Source organism: Stylophora pistillata, chromosome 11 (assembly GCF_964205215.1).
Source record: "Stylophora pistillata chromosome 11, jaStyPist1.2, whole genome shotgun sequence".
Taxonomy (NCBI): Eukaryota; Metazoa; Cnidaria; class Anthozoa; order Scleractinia; family Pocilloporidae; genus Stylophora; species Stylophora pistillata.
In genome coordinates, this window is record NC_142529.1 from 22,628,918 (window position 1) to 22,647,861 (window position 18,944).

General features: G+C 37.5%; 1 protein-coding gene across 1 annotated transcript; it reads right to left on the reverse strand.

Annotated features, from left to right (window-relative positions):
- Positions 1–9,167: 9,167 nt before the first annotated feature.
- Positions 9,168–18,417, reverse strand: LOC111337980 (RNA 3'-terminal phosphate cyclase). Its single transcript, XM_022944383.2, has 11 exons — positions 18,017–18,417; positions 17,295–17,464; positions 16,279–16,514; positions 15,540–15,681; positions 15,245–15,303; positions 14,464–14,605; positions 13,498–13,622; positions 13,094–13,152; positions 12,235–12,329; positions 11,381–11,485; positions 9,168–10,786 (listed from the first exon to the last, which is right to left on the reverse strand). The coding sequence occupies exons 1-11, from the start codon at positions 18,264–18,266 to the stop codon at positions 10,556–10,558; spliced, it is 1,614 nt and encodes a 537-aa protein (XP_022800118.2). The 5' UTR covers positions 18,267–18,417; the 3' UTR covers positions 9,168–10,555.
- Positions 18,418–18,944: the final 527 nt, after the last annotated feature.

Genomic DNA, 18,944 nt, shown 5'->3' on the forward strand with positions numbered 1-18,944 from the left:
TGGACGAATGGAAGAGGTAAACAGGTAAGATGGTCTTTCGCTCTTGAACGAGCAAGGCGACCTACATTTTTTTTTTATTTCATAGTTTCGTTTAACAAATGATCCCCAATAGACTGAGAGTAAAAAAAAAAAAAAGGTTATTGGAGGAAAAAAAAAAGGTATAGCTAAAAGCGTACGTGAAGAGTGTTGTTTGCGGATGATAATTATGACCTTGAAAGCATCGACTCGAGGAACTTTTTGAGTCAATGTCGTTTGATATCGTTTTGATACTGGCATAAATGGGGTAATATTTCTCAAGCAAGCGCGGTGACCTCTTTTTTTTACTGATTGTAGTGTCCGAAAGAAACATTTTTAAGGAACTTTTTAGAAAAGTTTAAATAGTATTGTTGGATAACTTTTTTTTTCTTCTAAAAAATACTCCCTTTATTAAAGAACTTGACACTTCTCCAAGTCTCAGTTCTAGGCGTGTTCCAAATTTTTAAAAATATCTATGAATTTTCGTGCATTTCTGCATTTCCGCATCTCAAGCACGGTGACCCATCTTTATTGTTGCAGGTTTCGAAAGAGACATCGTATGGGAAAATTTGAGGAAAAACAGTTAAAGATAATTGTTGAATAACTTTTTTTTTCTAAGAAATCGTCATAATGAACGTGACAGTTCTCTAAGTTTTAAGTCTATGCATGTTCCAAATCTTAAAAAAAAAGCTTTCCGCGCAACATTTTAGGGCGCCAAGCTTTCGAAAGGACGGATGTTAAAAATCACCATCTACATCTGGGAACCACTTTGGTTATCAAGATAAAGGAAACTGAAAGGATTTTGATTTTAAGATTGCGCCCAATTTTGGGCCATTATTTGACCGAACGTTAAAATCACGGCTGATATGTATTCTTGAGAACCTAAGCATTTACAACCTTTTCATTACCGTTTTAGACGGAAAAATAAAACTAGACCTTTGCTTTCATAAAAAAAAAAAGGCAAAATTCAAATATTTGAAAAATATTTGTAAAAATGTTTGATCGCTTTGTCGTGCGTTTCCTTTCATGAAAAGTTCAATTGTCCTGTGAAACCAGAGTAAGATCTGCTTGGAACTGAAATGAAGAAACTTATTCTCACGTAGTAACTTAGCTGGGAATTCGGACTGTTTACGGAACCATGATCTCATCACAATTAGACCTTGACACCTTGCTCCTCAATTTCGAGATCTCTCTGATAATACAAATTCACCGATCTATTTTAGTTATCTGAGAAAAATAAAAAGGAATCGAATTAGCGAAATAAGCAAATATTTATGGTAGCTATTTTTTTTTTGACTGCCAACGCAAATGTTTTGTTTTAAGTACGTGAAGTATCCGTTGGATCAGATGAGCTACACTCCTCGTAACTAGATCGACCGTTTTACTTTCGATAGAGTTCTTTCGATCTCTGATGTCTGCTAATTTCCTGATTGCAACTGCGTTTCTTAGATTAGAATCTCGTTGAAAACTAAATAATTATAATTAATAAATAATTAATAATTATAATCGGTTTGGCTCGGTCCTAACAGTCTCTATAAAAAGAAGATATATTCGAGAACTGACCGGTTAAAACTGCGCTATATCAATCACTGTAGTCTAGGCAAGTTATCATCACTAATGCAAATCAGTCTTGAAAGAAGTTTTTTTTCGTAAGCGAAACACTCAATTTCCGACTAAGTCTTTTATAAGCCAAGAGTCTCAAGGTGAGCTGGGAAGCGTACAACAATTCCACAAGCACTCAATGAATGTGAGCATTTGTCTTCTTCTATTCCTTGTCTTCGTGAGACAAATTTTTTCAATTATTTAGCATATTCATATTGCCTATAAACCATTTTTTAAACGAGAATAAAACAGTTAAGGCCGAATGATCTCTGTAAAGATTTCCGCCTTGGTCATTAAGCTAAGACCGCGGCAATATAGATCTGTTATTATTGTCCAGATAAATTATTATCGCCAATTCCAATCAGTCTTATGAAAAGAGTTGATTTTTGTATGAGAAACGCAGTTTACGACCATTCGTTACGAGCCAGGATTTTTTCAAGGTGCGCTGGAAAGCGCACAGCACTTTCATAACCACTGTATGTTTGTCATAATCAACGTGAGAATCTGGCCTCTTCGATTCACTGTTTTCATGGGGCGAAGTTTTCCAATTACTGTGCATTTTGACATTGCCGACAATCATTTTTCAAACAAGAATAAAAAAATCTTTTTTTTTCTGAAAAGAATGAGGAAGTGATCTCTGTGAAGCTTCTACGCGGTAACATCTGCTTTTTTTGTCAACGGAAATCAAGCCTTTGGAAATGAGAATAGTTCTTGTCTTCTTCCACTTCATATTGAAAACTGTACCTGGAAGTTACGATGGACTGATGTTTTTCAACTTAAATGTGAGTACGTATGATGCACGATCCTTCGCAGTACATAGCGCTATTCATGCAATAGCGAAAATCAGACCTGAAAAAAAAAAAAAAAAAACGGGCTGTACGGGATTCGAACCACTGACCTCTGCGATACTAGTGCAGCGCTCTACCAATTGAGCTAACAAGCCAACTGGGAGCAGGCCGTTAAGCTGATTCGTAATAAACCCGTGATGATAAATCAGATACAATGAATATATGAAGTTCATATATTTTGGACTGCGGTATTAAATACGTATGATTCACGATCCTTCGCAGTAGATAGCGCTATTTATGCAATAGCGAAAATCAGACCTGAAAAAAAAAATCAGGCCTGTACGGGACTCGAACCACTGACCTCTGCGATACTAGTGCAGCGCTCTAACAATTGAGCTAACAAGCCAACTGGGAGCAGGCCAGATTTTCGCTGTTGCATTAATAGCGCTATCTACTGCGAAGGATCGTGCATCATACGTATTTAATACCGCAGTCAAAATATATGAATTTCATATATTCATTGTATCTTAAATGTGAGTATCTCTGAGGATTCGCTTGTAAACTCTTCCCGAAGAAAGTTAATTTATCCAGGTGCGCTACTCTGGTAATCTGGGTCGCAGAGATTGAAAAAAATTTTCTTACAGTTTGGAATCGCCATCACTACCGTGCGGTCATAAGTCCATTTACAATTTTGTTGAAAATCTTGATGATCTCAGCAATCAAGAAAACAAGAGAGTTCCGGACGAACTCTAACATTTTGATCACCAGTTTGGCCGTTTCTGATCTCTTAGTGGGTTTGGTTTCTGGTGCACTTAACTTCTCTTTAGAAGCGATAATTCTTCGAGGAACTGTTTCGGAGGGCATAATTTGTACGATGGCTAACATTACTAAATTTGTAGTGAAGTCTACTCACCATGCTGCATATTATCATGTGGTTCTGCTCAGCTGGGAGAGGTATGTTGCGGTTGTAAAACCTTTGAAGTACAAGATGATAGTTACAAAGAAACGTTTGAAGAGATTAGAGATAGTCACTTGGATAACAGCCATCACAACTCCCATCTTGTTTCTCTCATTAAATGCTTCTGGCGTTTTGAGCCTGGTAATTCCTGTTATATTTGCCATTGTTCAGTTTATCGCCTTTACCCTGTTGGTGTACTTTTATTGCCTGGTTTATATCAAAATACGAAAACAGAATCGAAACTATCGAAATCAAAGCAGCCAGGTCAATGCCCTGATTAGAGCAAAGATCGAAAGCAGAATTGCTTTCACGGCGTTTCTGATATTTGCTATTCGTGTTTTTCTCGTTGCCATGTTCCAATAACGTAGCTCCATTTTCTGCCTGTAAAAGCACACAAAACTCACAATTCCTCTATTCGCTCCGACGAAGGGCTAACGCTCGACATGTCAGCTTTTGTAATCATTACGGTGGCCAATTTACCATTTCAACTTTGTTGATATATCCAAATTATTTCGTTACCCCCACCGACGCAGCCCCAAACAGTTTCTTTAGAAACTATCTGCCTTTATTCGTTTCTGATAACAGTTACAGTTTTTATCTCCATAGCTTCGTTAGGCTTTGCACACGTTTTAGCGCTACATTTGCCATTTCTTCGTCCAAGTTTAGTTTTGAGATGGGCGGAAATTTTCCACCGGTTCAACTTCCCCGTAAATCCTGCCCTGTATTTCTATAGAAACAAAAGATGCAGGGAGGCTGCTCTCAAACTGTTAGGATTTAGTAAACCAAGGGAAATTGAGCCAGCAGGTGACATGGGAACGAGAAAAACATGAATAAATTAGTGGAATGAAAAGCATGACATGGGTCTCCGTTAAAGAAAGCATCGATATTCCTGTGAGTCTGTATACGTTAAATTTTTCGTCTTCACAGAAAGAGCGCCAACAATTTCAGCAATTGATAGCAGGAGAGAAACCCGTCAGTTTACTGGAACACTGCTTGCTTTGACACGAATTTGTAAATGCAAAAATTAAATTCTTGCAGTTGCCAATCAGATGTATGCCGCAAACAGCCCGGCAGTGAGAACTCACATTGAAATCAGTAACCGCTTGAAGTGCGGGAAAGTATGGGTGCCCAGGTGGTTTCTGATTGGCTGAGAGGGGCATCAAGACCAATGAGGACCAATCATAAGCAAAGAAAAGTAAAACCGCATGATGCACGATCCTCGCAGTAGAGAGCGCTAAAGTAAAAATGTGAAGTAAAACCATAAAAATTCCGGACAAATTTCAACACTCGTAGGAAATCAAAATTCATGAACCGCACATGAGATAAAGTACATTTTTTTTTTAAAGAAATACAAACCCTGGACACATAATGTGGAAATTTAAGTTTTCAACTGTTACGTCAAGGATATGGTTTATTCGTTTTTTTTCTTTTTTTTTTAAAAAAGTACAAAAAAAAAAAAAAAACTGATCAGTACTTGTCTTGACTATGCGTTTGCCAATCTCTGTAGCGAAAAGTAATCATTGAAGTAAAATGCACACATATTAGAGCTCTACTTTGGAGACGGGTCCATCGGGTGGGAAACTACTAGCTTGTTATTGGATAGCTGTGATATAACTATTTCAGAGGACTATAGGCGCGAAAGTCAGGTTTCGTTTAGAATAAACGACTACAGCCTCTTTAAGATTAAAATAAAAGGTAAGGTTGCTCATTCGCCCAATTCATCAGTTTCGCTCTATGATGAAATATGTGTGCATTTTACTTCAATGATTACTTTTCGTAACAGAGATTGGCAAACGCATAGTCAAGACAAGTCATAATCAGTTTTTTTTTGTACTTTTTTTTTTTCTTAAAAAACCAATAAACCACATCCTTGACGTAACAGTAGAAAACATATTTCTCAAGTAGTCCGATCAGTGGTGCCAAATCCTTGGAGAAGGTTGGGATCTTTAAAAAGGGCAAAAATAAATATGTTTTCACTTCCCATAGATCTGACCATGTGCGTTTTATACTTGTTGAGCGAGACGGCACTTTTGGAGGTGTTAAGAACAAAGCATTTTCGAGAAGGATCACAGCTGGATATTCTCCTTGGCCCCTGGTACTAATCTTTTGTCTTAAGGTTAAGCTCCCAAAATAAGGGCTTTTCAGTTGATCGGTTGATATCAAAGTGCGCAAGAAAGTGGTTCCTCCTTCCCGGTCGCCGTCCGCTTTTAAGAATAACGTTTATGCCTAATCCTTTGAGCACTAAGAGTGACTGCTATCTAATTTAACATTAGCAATTTAACCCTAAACCCTAAATGCTTCACCCCCTTTTTCTAATAGTTACTCTTATGTAATATTTTGACTTCATTTTATTTTATTTTATTTTGATTTTATTTTATATTTTAATAATATATAACATATATTTTTTACAATTTTAAATTGAGTTTAGGAGCGTGCTGTTGTTACAGAAGTCGCTCCCTCAATTTTAACACCTAACTTTTATGTTCATTTTACACACTCATTCCCACCCTTGCATACGCTTTGTCCCCTTTTTTTTTTTTTTTTTTTTACCCACTGATCACGAGATTGCTCATCATTGGTGTGGGAACCCATTTTCATGGGATCCCATACATCAACACCAAGGGAAGCCACAAAGGTTGCTAGTGAAACTACTGATTAATATATTTAATACTATACAAAAGTGCGCAAGAAAGTGGTTCCTCCTTTCCTGTCGCCGTCCGCTTCTAAGAAACGTTTATGCCTAATCCTTTGAGCATTAAGAGTGACTGCTATCTAATTTTTCTTCACAATATCATCCCTGAATCATACACTAAGGTAAGGAGACTAAAGGAAATTGATGACCAACTAAAGAAAGTCTTCATTATTAAACAAATTCTCCTTGTCAGCCGCACCTTAAGAAATGTATAGAGAACAATATGGAAAATATGCATACTGATTTTGGGGTTGATTTGCTAATTGTTCGCTTACCTAACTCCCAGCAGAAGTACTCGATCTGGACATTCCTCAGCAGATCAGCATTTGGGGAGCTTGCATGACACGAAAGGACTACAAAGACAAACAAAAGACGTCCATGATTAGCAAGGAGATAAACATAACATTGGGATTGTCATAATTATAGATATTTCCGTCTAGATTTATAAGAAATGAGATCATTCCTCAGAATTTTGGTTCAATACCGCTTTTGTGGACCAGTTCTATTTTTCGCAAGTTTTAGTTCTCACCCACTTTATCAAAAACTGAGAGTTGTTTTCATTGTTTGTACAGAGGGAGGAAGAAAGACGAAAGAAAGGTTACTGTAGCATATTCAACAAAAATTCCAGCACGCGAAGGACAATTTATATTTTCAATATCACTTGGGCAATCTGAAATTTCCTCTAAAAGAGATGCGTTTTTAAAACGAGTTAAAAAAATAAGAGTGGATTGGCAAGCTTTTATCACTTTATTTTGGTATGTAGTCTGAGGTTTTCAAGTATAGCACGGAGAAAAAAATTACCAAATAGCGGTGTAATAATCGGAATTATTATAGACATCGATTTGAAGCTCGTCAGTGAGGTCAAATGGCTTGGAGCTAAAGTTCAACTGTTCATCGCGATCGAGTTCTTTGGAAAAGGTACAACACTGAGAAACCAAAGTACTCACTGAAGAAATGATTAACTGGGGTAAGCACTGTTCTGAATAGTGAATAGTGATACTGGTCTAAAGGATAAACCGCCTTACACTGAAACGTATAGGAATTCATTTTATTGTAGAACAATGAAAGACTGGAACTCCTTACCAAATAGTGTTTTAGGAATTGATAAATTAATTAATTTTAAAGATGCAATTAGAGGAACCTTTAACATATGTATATATATATATATCATTTATCTTTACATTTTTTATCTCATTTTGTTAATTATTATTGTTATTTTATGTCTTGCGTGATAGCCTCCCTTTGCAAGACTAATAAATGTAGATGTAGATGTTAACCAAAACATAGCGATAGCAAACGAAACCGATTGTTATGATTGTCGAAAGCACAGAATAGAAATGTTACAAAGCTGTCATCACAATATGGCGATGCGTTTCCTTTATGACAGATTTTCTGTGATGTCATTTTCAAGAACACTACTTCTAAGGTGATGTAAGGAAAAAAAAAGGCACGGGTACTTACTGAAAACAACTTACTCATAGTTATACGACCAGTCCAGCCATGTAGGGCGATAATCAGAGATTGAAGGCAACGACTCTCCAAAACATTTTCTTTTTCGTACGTGACAGATTGTCGGTATAGCACGCCGGTTTGAATATTCTTGTGATTGGCGCGGATAAGATAATTATCCATACCTATAAATTTGTTTGCTTGACCTGATTTGGTTTGATTTAGGCTTATAGAAATGATACGATTAAATCTGGAACGAACATTGTCCCCATCTTTAATTAAGAAACTTGCATCGATTTCTTCAATTAATTTAGGGTTTACAAGTAAATACTAGTACTGCTTCACTTGAACGAACGTGTCTCCTAAAGCTTAGAATACAACATGAACTGATTTCATTAAAACATTCTTGGCAAAGATTTTCATGATCATAATAAAAGATTATCATAATCAAAAGATGATCATGATCAAAGATGATCATAATCAAAGATTACCATTTGCGTTGTGTTTTTCCGCATTAATGTCTCGACAGGGAAGAGTGTTTCTCTTGCAATCGCGTAGACCAGGTTAATCCGTTTTTGAGACATACCATTTATCCGGCATATGTAATTTGGTAATAACAACTAAGTTGAAATTGTAAATTGGCCACCGTAAAGAGTTAAAAGGCTGACGTTTCGAGCGTTAGCCCTTCGTCATTCGCTCTGACTAACGGCTAACGCTCGAAACGTCAGCTTTTTAATTCTTTTCGGAGGCTAATTTACAATTTCAACTTAGATGATATTGCCAAGTTACCTTGTTACCCCCACCGACGTAGCACTACAGTTTCTTTAGAAACTTACCCTCTTTATTCATTTAACATACGAACAGCTTTTAAGTTTTCTTATAAAAGAATATTGTGTCTGAGCTTGTTCTTCTAAAAAAGAAATGAATCACGCTTTCTAAAACTTCCCATGACTTCTTAATGATTTATAAATAACTCATTAACTACACGTAAATAAGTTGTTGAATATACGTCTATACTGAAATTTAACTTCCGGTTATAATTTCAAAATGCCAGTCACTGTCGCCCATAGTAGCTCACGTTGAAACTATCCTTGGGCTGGGGTTTCGACGTTTTGGGCTGGGGTTTCGACGTCCAGTCTTCGTTCTCTTCAGGTGAACGGCGAGCTTACTTCCCGACCAGCGACAGATAATCGAGTCTACGCCACTCTCGCCCGGACGATCACGCTAAACAATGGATTGAAATAAGTCTGTCACGTGTCCTCATTTCTTCTTTTTAATAATATTCACGCACCTTTTGTTATTAAAAAGAAGAAATATGTATAAATATAGTGAATATATTTTTGGCTTTTGTGGTCTGTGATAAATATAAGTAATACATTAGTTTTCCACAATCCTGCCGATAACTTCTCCAACATATCACAAGCGTAAAGATCTTCTAATTCGCTATTACACGAAATCTACAATTTTCTTGAGTGTACAGAGATGTTTTCCTTTAACTTGCGTTAATCTCGAACTATAGCACATTCGTTAATTTCCCACAGAAGGGTGAATTATAGTAAACCGCTAATTTCTTTTATACAAAGCAAAACCTGGAGTTGAATAGCTTGATGTCGAACTTTAGTGTGCTTGTGAAATGATGAACCACCACTACGATTTGGTAAACTTGAATTGACTAACCAGTTTATAAGATAATTTGTTTGTTTTGAGGAAAACAACTACTCATTAACGAACAAGATTCTTTAAAGGCCCATTTTCAACCGAGATGCCTTGCGCGCCCAGATCATTTTTCATATATGAAAAATACGCTATTTTGCTCGAAGTTGCGGAATCGCTTTGATATCTTCTTCCATCTTACTAATTAGGGCTTTCAAAGTTCCATCTTGAATCATGTGCGAACAACAAACTATCGTAGTATCCATATCAGTTAATAGTTTTTAATTCTTACATGTATGACGGTGAAAAACGTCATTTTAAAAGTTGATGCCGCCGAAGAAGCGGTATAGAGGAAGGCCGGGTCTGCCCAGCTCGGCAAAGGTTATTCGACTTCGAGAGTCTGTGTATGATTTATGGAGGGCAAGGAAAACAACATTGGGTTTCGGTAACACTACAGACAGTGCTTTTGCAGAAATGTTATTGCATTGTTCCTACGATGGAACTAGAGACTCCGGGGAGATTGTTTCGAGGTGAGAATAATTATTTCACTGATTTTTACTTGAGAGCCTGAGATATGTATGTAAGCGATCTCATTTGTACAAGTCATTATTCTATAATTGAAATGCGTAAAGTAAATCAGTTTTGGCCAATATTGGTTATTTGTTTATATTTTATTTAGTGTTGAAGCCGAACAATTTCCTTCAACATCAAGTAAGCTTTGTACAAGTTTTATACACAGACTCGATTTATGATTTTTCAGTCTCAAATATTTAGCTGCAAATTTGTTTACTGTGTTCTTCACCAAATCTTTGTTTTTCTTTTTAATAGTGTTTGTGAATGACTATCAGAGTTCGCCATTTAACAATAGCGCGATTCCAAAACAAAAACAAACGACTGCGGAGGATCTCGGATGAAAATGGGCCTTTAACAAAATACCTCACGGCATTCAGTCTTGATAGCGTAAAGGGGTACGTTTCTAAGGTATTGTGGTGATGCGTCTGTGGGGAGGAGGGGGGGGAGTTTTTGTAAGATAATTTAATTTTCAGTGGATAATGATGCACATTGGCCACCGTCAAAAGTTTCTGAAGTTGACGTTTTGAGCGTCAGCACTTCGTCGAAGCGAATGGAAGAATTGTGGGTCATCCGTTCTTTTGAAGTATCCATAAAGTACCCATTTTCCCATTTCCCATTTTCCCATTTTCCAACTTGCCTCTGTGTTCGTTCACATGATTTCGGTGACTGAGCCATCAGTCACATGTCTTACAAGCGGAATGACAAAAAAGATATGCCTTACTGTAACTCTTTCGGCTCTCGGGCAATATCGCTAGGGAAGTTGGGATAGCCTTACAGCTGCGATGCTCATTTACGATCGACATAACAATCCGCTTTAGCTTTCATTCAGATCGTCTTTTGTATTCTTTCGTGTTCATCATCTATTTCCTCGCTACGAACTCTTTCATTATCTGAATCCTGCTCCTCGGATGACTCATATTCGTCATCTGATTCAAGTTCGTAATCTGAATCATATGTCAAATTGTCATCCGGCGACACGTGCTCATTGATAAGTCCTAGGCCCTCGCATTCAACCAAGACAGTCTTCGGAGTCTTGGAATTGATGTTAAACTTCACCTAAAGAAAAGAAGACAACAGTTCAGTTGTTTTTTTGAATTCGTCATAAAAAGAATCAAAGGCATCGGTGTTGCATGTTCATGTATCGGAGCAGCCTTTGCTTTAATGTCTTTGTCTCAACATTGTGGCAGGCAAGTAAGTACACGACATGATATCATTTAGGCTGAGTTAACACTTGGTGCCCGGGCATTAGTGCCAGGGCACCACACAAAATGGTGTTGCGTTAAGAGAATGGGCACCTGATATATCAGTTCTCGGTTCAGTGCCCAAGTACAAGGTCGGCACGGTGCCCGAATTCTGACTTGGGTACTTGAAAAAAGGTGGCCATCAAGAATCCTACTCGGGACCGTGCTCAAGCACCAAGTGTGAACGCAGCCTTTGTGTCCAACGTACTACGGGTGTGTATAGGCTTTGGCTTACTAAATTCTGTGTTTGATCAAGAACACTCGTACCACTTTCTCGACTAATCAGATTCAAATCAATGACATAGTAATATGCGTTTTCTCGCGCTTCAAGCCAATTTCGAGTATTTCTTTTGAGAGCTGACTGGCCGTTGTAATTGCGATCAAGGTGTAAAACACTAAGCAGAAAAACCTCTGTAAATGCCTCCACAGCCAGCATTGTAGCTTTAGCCCGATTGGTGAGCCGCTGCATCCGTATGGACGACTTTCCGCTTGCCAGTGCCATCAGTAAGATAGCCTGAAAACAGACAGAAACTCACCATGAACACTCTGTTCGCGAATAGGAGCATACCATCATCAGAAACATAGTTGCGTGAAAAAACAACAACAACAACAACAACAAAAACGTCTTGGAAAACTTTGACTCCATATTTGAAGAATTTCATACACGCTTTTGATTGGTCAACCTCATGTACAATGTAATGATCCCCTTCCTGTTTCCAAGTATATGAGGTGAAGTAAAACGGTCTATATTTATGGTCAGTGACTCTTGACAAATTCTTTAAGACTCTTATGTTCAGTAGTAAAAATAAGAATCCTCTTCGTCGACATAAACCTTATTTTTTTAGCTGGTCAGATACCAAATATATCTTTATAACATCTTGACGCTCCATCTAAATTGCATCTGTGTTTTCTATTCATAATTAGTATAATTTCAGAGCTGAGCAAAGAGTTTCCAGCAATCTGATTGGTCGAGCGGTTCCTTATATGACGCTATATAAACCGCTCCACGCGGTTTATATAAAATGTTAAAATAAAAAGTTAATAAATGTTACTAAAATGTTATGATTTTAGAAATTTCTCTGTTGTTCAGCTCTGAAATTATACTAAAACAGTTATTCGCCTCAGGTTCGGTGAATATTGTCGAACAATCCCCTCGACTTCGTCTCGGGGATTTTTCGACGATATTCACCTCGCCTTCGGCGAGTAATTGTTAGATATAACGTTCACAGGATACCAACATTGTATAAGATGAAAATAGCTTACATGCTCCTGTAACAGCCTATCAATGCATGAACCGCTGTTTACATTATTCACCAACATCTGGACAGCTCTAGAAACCACTTCCGCTGGGGCCATGCCTACCATTCCCAAAAACATCAAATTATATTTCATGCAAAGAGTAGGGGGTACAGTATACGACTAATAACACTCTTGCATCAGCACGTTACAATTTGCTTGCATCTATCCATATCTTTATGAATGCCAAATTTCTCATTTTCTGTGAAAAAAAGCCTTATTTCTATTTTTCAGGGTTGTAGCTGAGAAATTGCGCTGCCGGCTAAAATTTCAAGTGAGGTGGCTCAAAGATGGTGAACAACTGTAAGTGTGTAACCTCAGAAGTGCCCGTTGAGCTTTACCAAGCGATCATCGGCCAAAAATCCCGCCGGCGATCGCCGCTTTTTCATACAGCGAGTTTCGCCGGCAGCCGGTGTTTAGCGACAACCTTGAATGAATTGTCGTTGAAAACCCTCTGTTATTATACATTATATCTTATCAACCGAGCGCGAGGGCCGTACTGTGAGAATATTGGCCTGAGTTCTTGACAGCACGGACCGAGCGCAGCGAGGTCCGTACAAAAAAGACCGAGGGCCGATATTCTTCCAGTGCGGTCCCGAGTGAGCTTGTTTAATAAGAGATTTATTATACGACTGAAGTTCAAAGGGACACAAGTGCGGTATCATTCGGGACCATTCGGCACAGTGCCCGGTCCAATACTGAGAGAATATTGACCGGCAAAAGAGCATTTTGATTGGTTGATTTTAGTTATTGGCCCTGACTGCCCGAGTCGTATAATGAAGCTTCTTATCACACTTTTAATACCAAAGAAGTACATGTTACAAACCTTTTTCCCATATAGCAGTCCCTGACAGCAAAACGCCAGAAGACATTTTTGCAATAAGCCTGAGATAAAAAAAAAAGAATGATAATGTCTTCGTTTAGCAAGTAACAAACAGGGAACAATTTTTTTTTTACATAGTGACACTGACACCTGTTAATTTTTTATCTTACGCAAAAAGTGAACGCTGAAAACTTAAAAAAAAAACTTTTCTCCGTCATTAGAGAGTACGACAATTACAGTGGTTTAGCACTGGGCAAATTTTCAGCTCTGCAAGAACTTCCAACGCTGTGAGATTTGCCTTTTATTTCATTGAAAAACAAGTTTTTGTGACAACAAATCTGATGTAGAAAAACATGTGGGTCCATTCATTTCCTAATTCAAGCAATCTTAAAATAGTCTTAACTTACATCAGCCCCTGCCCGGTCCCTTGACTTCTGCAGTCTCTTTCTCGTCGGCTATCAATGTCTAGTGGGACTTGTGGGAAGTGAGTCTTCAGCATCTGATGTGCCTGTTTTACCATAATCTGAGCAATCTGAAACAATTTTGATAGTTGAAAATTAACAATTGATACACAAACAGGGAAGTATGGAGACACACTGACCTTATGAGTTTATCAAGCTCTCAAAAGCGTTGTGAAAAAAGATTGTCATAGTTTGACTGACTCTTTTTTCAATATAACTACAAAAATAGACATCTTTCTTCAAATCTGTACTTTTTCTTATGTCCTAGTTCCACCTTATCTCGCTTAACTATACTATAACGTAAGGTAAAGTCTGTTTACAAGCCTATTTCCCATTAGGCCGGTGCTCAACTCCGGTTTCTGTAGCATGAAGCGACTAGGAGTATTTCTACTCCCCCCTGGATGGGATGCCAGTCGATCGCAGGGTTACTCCCAGCATTAAATTGCCGGTACCCATTTATACACCTGGGTGAAGTGAGGCACTGTGAGAGTAAAGTGTCTTGCCTAAGAACACAACACAATGTCCCGGCCGGGGCTCGATCCGGAGTCGAGCGCACCAACCATGAGGCCACCGTGCCTCCACATACTATAACGTAAAGCTTATAAAATTGCTTTGCACTGACTAGGGTACTTTAGGACAATAGTAAACACCAATTTAGAAAAGAGAATTATGTTCCATATGGGCGTGACGCGCGCGATAATGTTACATCGCCATCTTAGATGTCCATGCAGTCATAAGATTGGCTCAGTTTTACCACGAGGTACATAATCCTTCTCTCTGATTGGCTGTGTACCATAGTGCCCCTTTATACTACTGACCAGAAGTGAATTAAATTTAGAAGTAACGGTAAGTGTAAGATCCAGAGTTAGTTGAGTTATGATCTGTGCAATACATGTGCCAAGTTGAACTTACCCTGACAGGCTTTGCTCCAGCGACAAATGCCCAACCTGTTATTTTGCTTATAGTTCCACTTTCTTTCATTACAACAGGAGTCAGACAATGAACTGGGAGACTTTCTACACATATTTTACCCTCCCAGTAGGGATGATAACTCCTATGAGGAAAAACACCAGAATTTAATATCAATATACATGATTGTGCACTTTAAGGCCATGACATACTAGGACTGCTACTACTTAACATACACCTTATTGGCCATAAAGGATGTAATAAATTCTTTATCACTGACTGTAGAATTATTTTGCAATTGCCAAGATAGTTACATTAATCTGCAGCAGGTAGTCTGAGTTTGAGAAAATGATGACTGCATGTTTAGATCGATTTAAATGCATATATTTTGCAAGGCTTTGAAAAAACTACACTTGCATGTCTCTGGTCAGTGTAAATGTATTTGAAACTGATCTCCTTTGAAAAAAAAATCAGGCATTTGTAGTAACCTAGAGGTATGTACTTGAGTTATCATGTTATGTTCTGTAAAACCCTTTCATGTGCATTTGTATGTACATTGTGGACAAAATAAGAAAAAAAAAAATCCACCATAAAGTCAAAACAAATTAAGAATGCACCACACATAATGCCAGATGTGGGCTCTAAAGTTAAGGAAGAAACAGCTACGAAGCCAAATGCAGAAGCTGCCAAAATCATTTTCCAGATCTCATACATGTTTTTCAGTTGCAGTGTAGAATGAATCTTATGGAGTAGAACTTTCTACAAAATAAGGGCATCTAAGAACCTTTTACGAATGTCAAAGTTAAAGTCAAATCCAAACTTGCCAATCAACGGCTTCATAATCTGAAAAGATAAAATCAGTAATAAAATTAAGTGAAATAATATAAGATCACAAGAATAAAAGAAATGATCGCCAACTGATGAAGTTCTTGTTTATTAAACAAATTCTCCTTGTCAGCACCTTAGGAAATGTATAAAGAACAGTATGGAGAATATGCATACTGATGTTAGGGTGTAGAGGGTTATAGAAGTAGTAGATTGCACATAGATAGGAAAGACATTGGCATGCATCTACTCACATTTTGGATATAGTCGGCATTAATAATGGCCTTGTAGGAGTGGGTTGAACCTTTAATGTGAAGTCTGTTAAATTTTGAGTATTCAGGAACTGGTAAAAATGGGCAGCATGGAATGGCTGATGTAACCAACAGGTTTAAGTGACTGAAAAAAAAGGGAATTAAAAAGTTATTATAATTCACATATGATTTTATTTTTGAAATATGCCTTAGTTTTGCAATCAAACTGAAACTTTGAGAATCAAGCACCTGCCTACAAAAAAAAACATAAAAGCATAAAAAACATAAAAAATTGACCCTCTCTTCAAATGCAAACCTTAAAGAAATTAAAGAAGATATATTCCAATTTGGAATGATTTGCCTTCTTAATGAGAGTTCACACTGAAATTGGTAAGAAGGTGACTGAAATATTTATGCATGGATCACAAGTATGACAAAGATATTTCACAAAAGATTGTTCATTTAAAATTGAAGAAGTTCCATTACAAGCAGTTGAATGCATCTAATGTTTACTGACATACCCAACAAGGGTGCATACTATTTTAATGCCAATAAAAATCATTTTCTGGTGAATTTAAAAAAAGATCCAAATTGCAGTGTTAGAGTAGTGGGGTTAAAAAATGAATGTGGTTCATCTTGCTGCCAAAAATAAGAATGAAAGACAAAACACAAATGAGTGCATTTTTCTTACAGTAGGGGGAAAACTCTGACTATTTTTTTATCTCATACACTGTTAACATACCCCAGTCGTCCAGCCTCTGCTGAGAAATTTCCTCCAAGCAGCTCAGCAGGGACATTAGTTACCATAGACAGTCCTGTATTAGCTGCAAGTGTCCCACTGCAGATTTGCCGCAACAGCTGTAACACTCTCATGTCATGTGACTGGAGTCCACCATCCGATACTGACACATTCATCAGTCTCACTGGTGTGCAGGTTATTGTGCTCAAAGTTGCAATTGTGCTGAGAAACACTTGACTCTGTTATGAAAAAAAATATCTCATCAACCTTTATCTTCTAGTGATGAAAATGCAAAATCATATAGTGAACAATTTTTTTCTAAACTCCATTATGTAACACATCCTAAAAATCCCAATAGATTATCCAATTAATAGATGAGGGTAAATTTATATTATATATGTATAGTTATGGAAAGAATTAAACAACTTGTTGCATCTTTTAAGATAGAGGATAGCAGAAAAATATATAGAAAATAGTACATAATTGTTATTGTCTTCAGCACCCCTTCTCCAACAAAAAGGTATTGTAATCACTATAATCATAGAAGCTGTGTCATAACAGAAATACTCATAAATGATTAGAGGATGTCAGTTGCTGAATTTGTGCACTGTTGTTGATATAAATGCATCTAAATATAAATTGAAGCATTTTAGTTGTTAGAGAACTGCAAATGCATGTGTACATTACAAATATTAACTTATATTGCACTAATATCAATATACATTTTCATGAACAAGAAATTAACATCCCAAGTATTCACAAAGAACATGAACAAGAACATCGCAAGTATTCACAAAGTGCAAGAACATGCTTTCATGGTTTGAAAACAGAGATAAATTGTAGTGTTGAAAACCCTTAATCACATCTGATTGCAAGAATGCATGTAGGAGCAAACACACACCATCTTCAAAAAATAGAAGCTTTTATGTCAGTTGTCATTGAATTACATCATGCTCTGTGTACATACAGCCTAAGAAATGGGTACCTGTAGGCTGATTATAAAGTCACGCAGACAGCACCTGTTTAATTCCTTGCATGTCTATTTCCAACATTTCATCAGTCAGCCGTAGAACCTTCTCTCCACTTTCCTTCTTCCTTGTACCTCTCATAGTGAAGTATGTTCCAATTTCCTTGTCATAATCTCTCCTTGACGTTAAGTTACGTAAAACATTATATGCATTTGTGATTTCTGAAATGGTAACGAAACTGCCAGTAGTAAATTTATGCTTACATGTAATGAAGGATAGAAGAGTGCAATAATTTCACAAACTCAGAACCCTACGATACAATGTAAGAAAAAGGCTGTTTCTGATTAAAAATTACGTACAAAGCCTTTTGACCAAATATCACCATTAATAGGATGATTGGACTTTTTGCATGTACACATGTAACAGTTCCTTGGTTCAACTATTTTAAACACAAATAAGGTTAGCGAGGACGGCTGATAGAAAAGGAAGAAATGCCTGCATTATTTTGTCAACAGGTAGAAAATTAACTTTCAGATTTAAGCTTCCTGATCAGCCCTTAAGTAAATAACCCCTAATCTAAATGAAGGTTTTATACTTGGATACAACTTTTAGATTACAAACTGCACATGGTTTCTGCTAGAATAAGCCTACTTTGATGAAATTAATTCAGATCTTACGCGCAAAGCGTACAGTCTAAGGCGACAAACAAGAAGAAAGAGGAGATAACATCACCCATTAGTGCAGAGAATAAATGGAAAGCATGTACTACAAACCTTGGAACTTGTGCTCTGCTTTCTCGCTCTTGTTCACGTCTGGATGATATTTTAAGGACAAATCGTAATAAGCAGCTTTGATCTCATCTTGTGTTGCAGTATGGGGCACATCTAGCACGTCATACAAGGATTTTCTCTTGTTGTAGGACCGATTGTGAATGTATTTCGATCTCGCCAACGTAATGATTCTGCACCGTCGAAGGAGCGAGAGCAGACAAGGTTGCACATGTCGACTGAACGCAATCCTCATGCTAAGTACAGCTTCTGAGCCCGTTTTAACATTAATAAGTGCAAAAAATTTGAAAAACTACAGTTTAAGACATCAAAGTCCAAAGTAGCTCTAATGATCGAGTAAAGAAATTCTGCGGTCTCTGATCCGCCATTTTGAAAAGTTAGCTAGTTCCCAGATCTTCGCCGAGAGTGAGGCTTGAGATGTCACCCGTATGGGATTTGAACCCATCGCATTTGCGATACCGGTGCAGTGCTCTACCAACTGAGCTAACAAGCCAACTGGGAGCTGGTCATTATGTTGGTTTGTATTAAGCCCGTCGAAGTGATGAATCAATTAATTTTAAAACTACATATATGTACTGTAAAACTGAGCTGAGTGTTCCTGAGCATCCTGAATGCGGATTTTCAACATTTCCCGCCAAATTTCAGGAATTTTGGCAGCTGCGTTGACAAAGTGACGTACGTTGCGTCGTCGAGTTGGTTCTCTTGGCATCTGAGTTAAGTATGGAGGGAACTTCAAAATTTAAAGAAAGCTAAACTTGCACTGCTTAACAAGATTATTCCAAAGATGTCTAACGGGGCCGGGTAAGCCATGAGGTCAACTAACGCAATGGGTAGCTGCTACTTGTTTTAATTCTCGAGAAGTGCTGACGTAATATTTGAACTGCTAATCTGTATCATCCTTTTACAGTCAGAG

Excerpts from the sequence above, each read along its gene's own strand:
- LOC111337980 (XM_022944383.2), bottom strand. The coding sequence starts at position 18,266 with ATGAGGATTGCGTTCAGTCGACATGTGCAACCTTGTCTGCTCTCGCTC. Across the intron at positions 16,515-17,294 it reads ACATGCAAGGAATTAAACAG|AGTCAAGTGTTTCTCAGCAC; the intron begins GTGCTGTCTGCG and ends TTTTCATAACAG. Across the intron at positions 10,787-11,380 it reads CTGTGGAGGCATTTACAGAG|GTGAAGTTTAACATCAATTC; the intron begins GTTTTTCTGCTT and ends TCTTTTCTTTAG.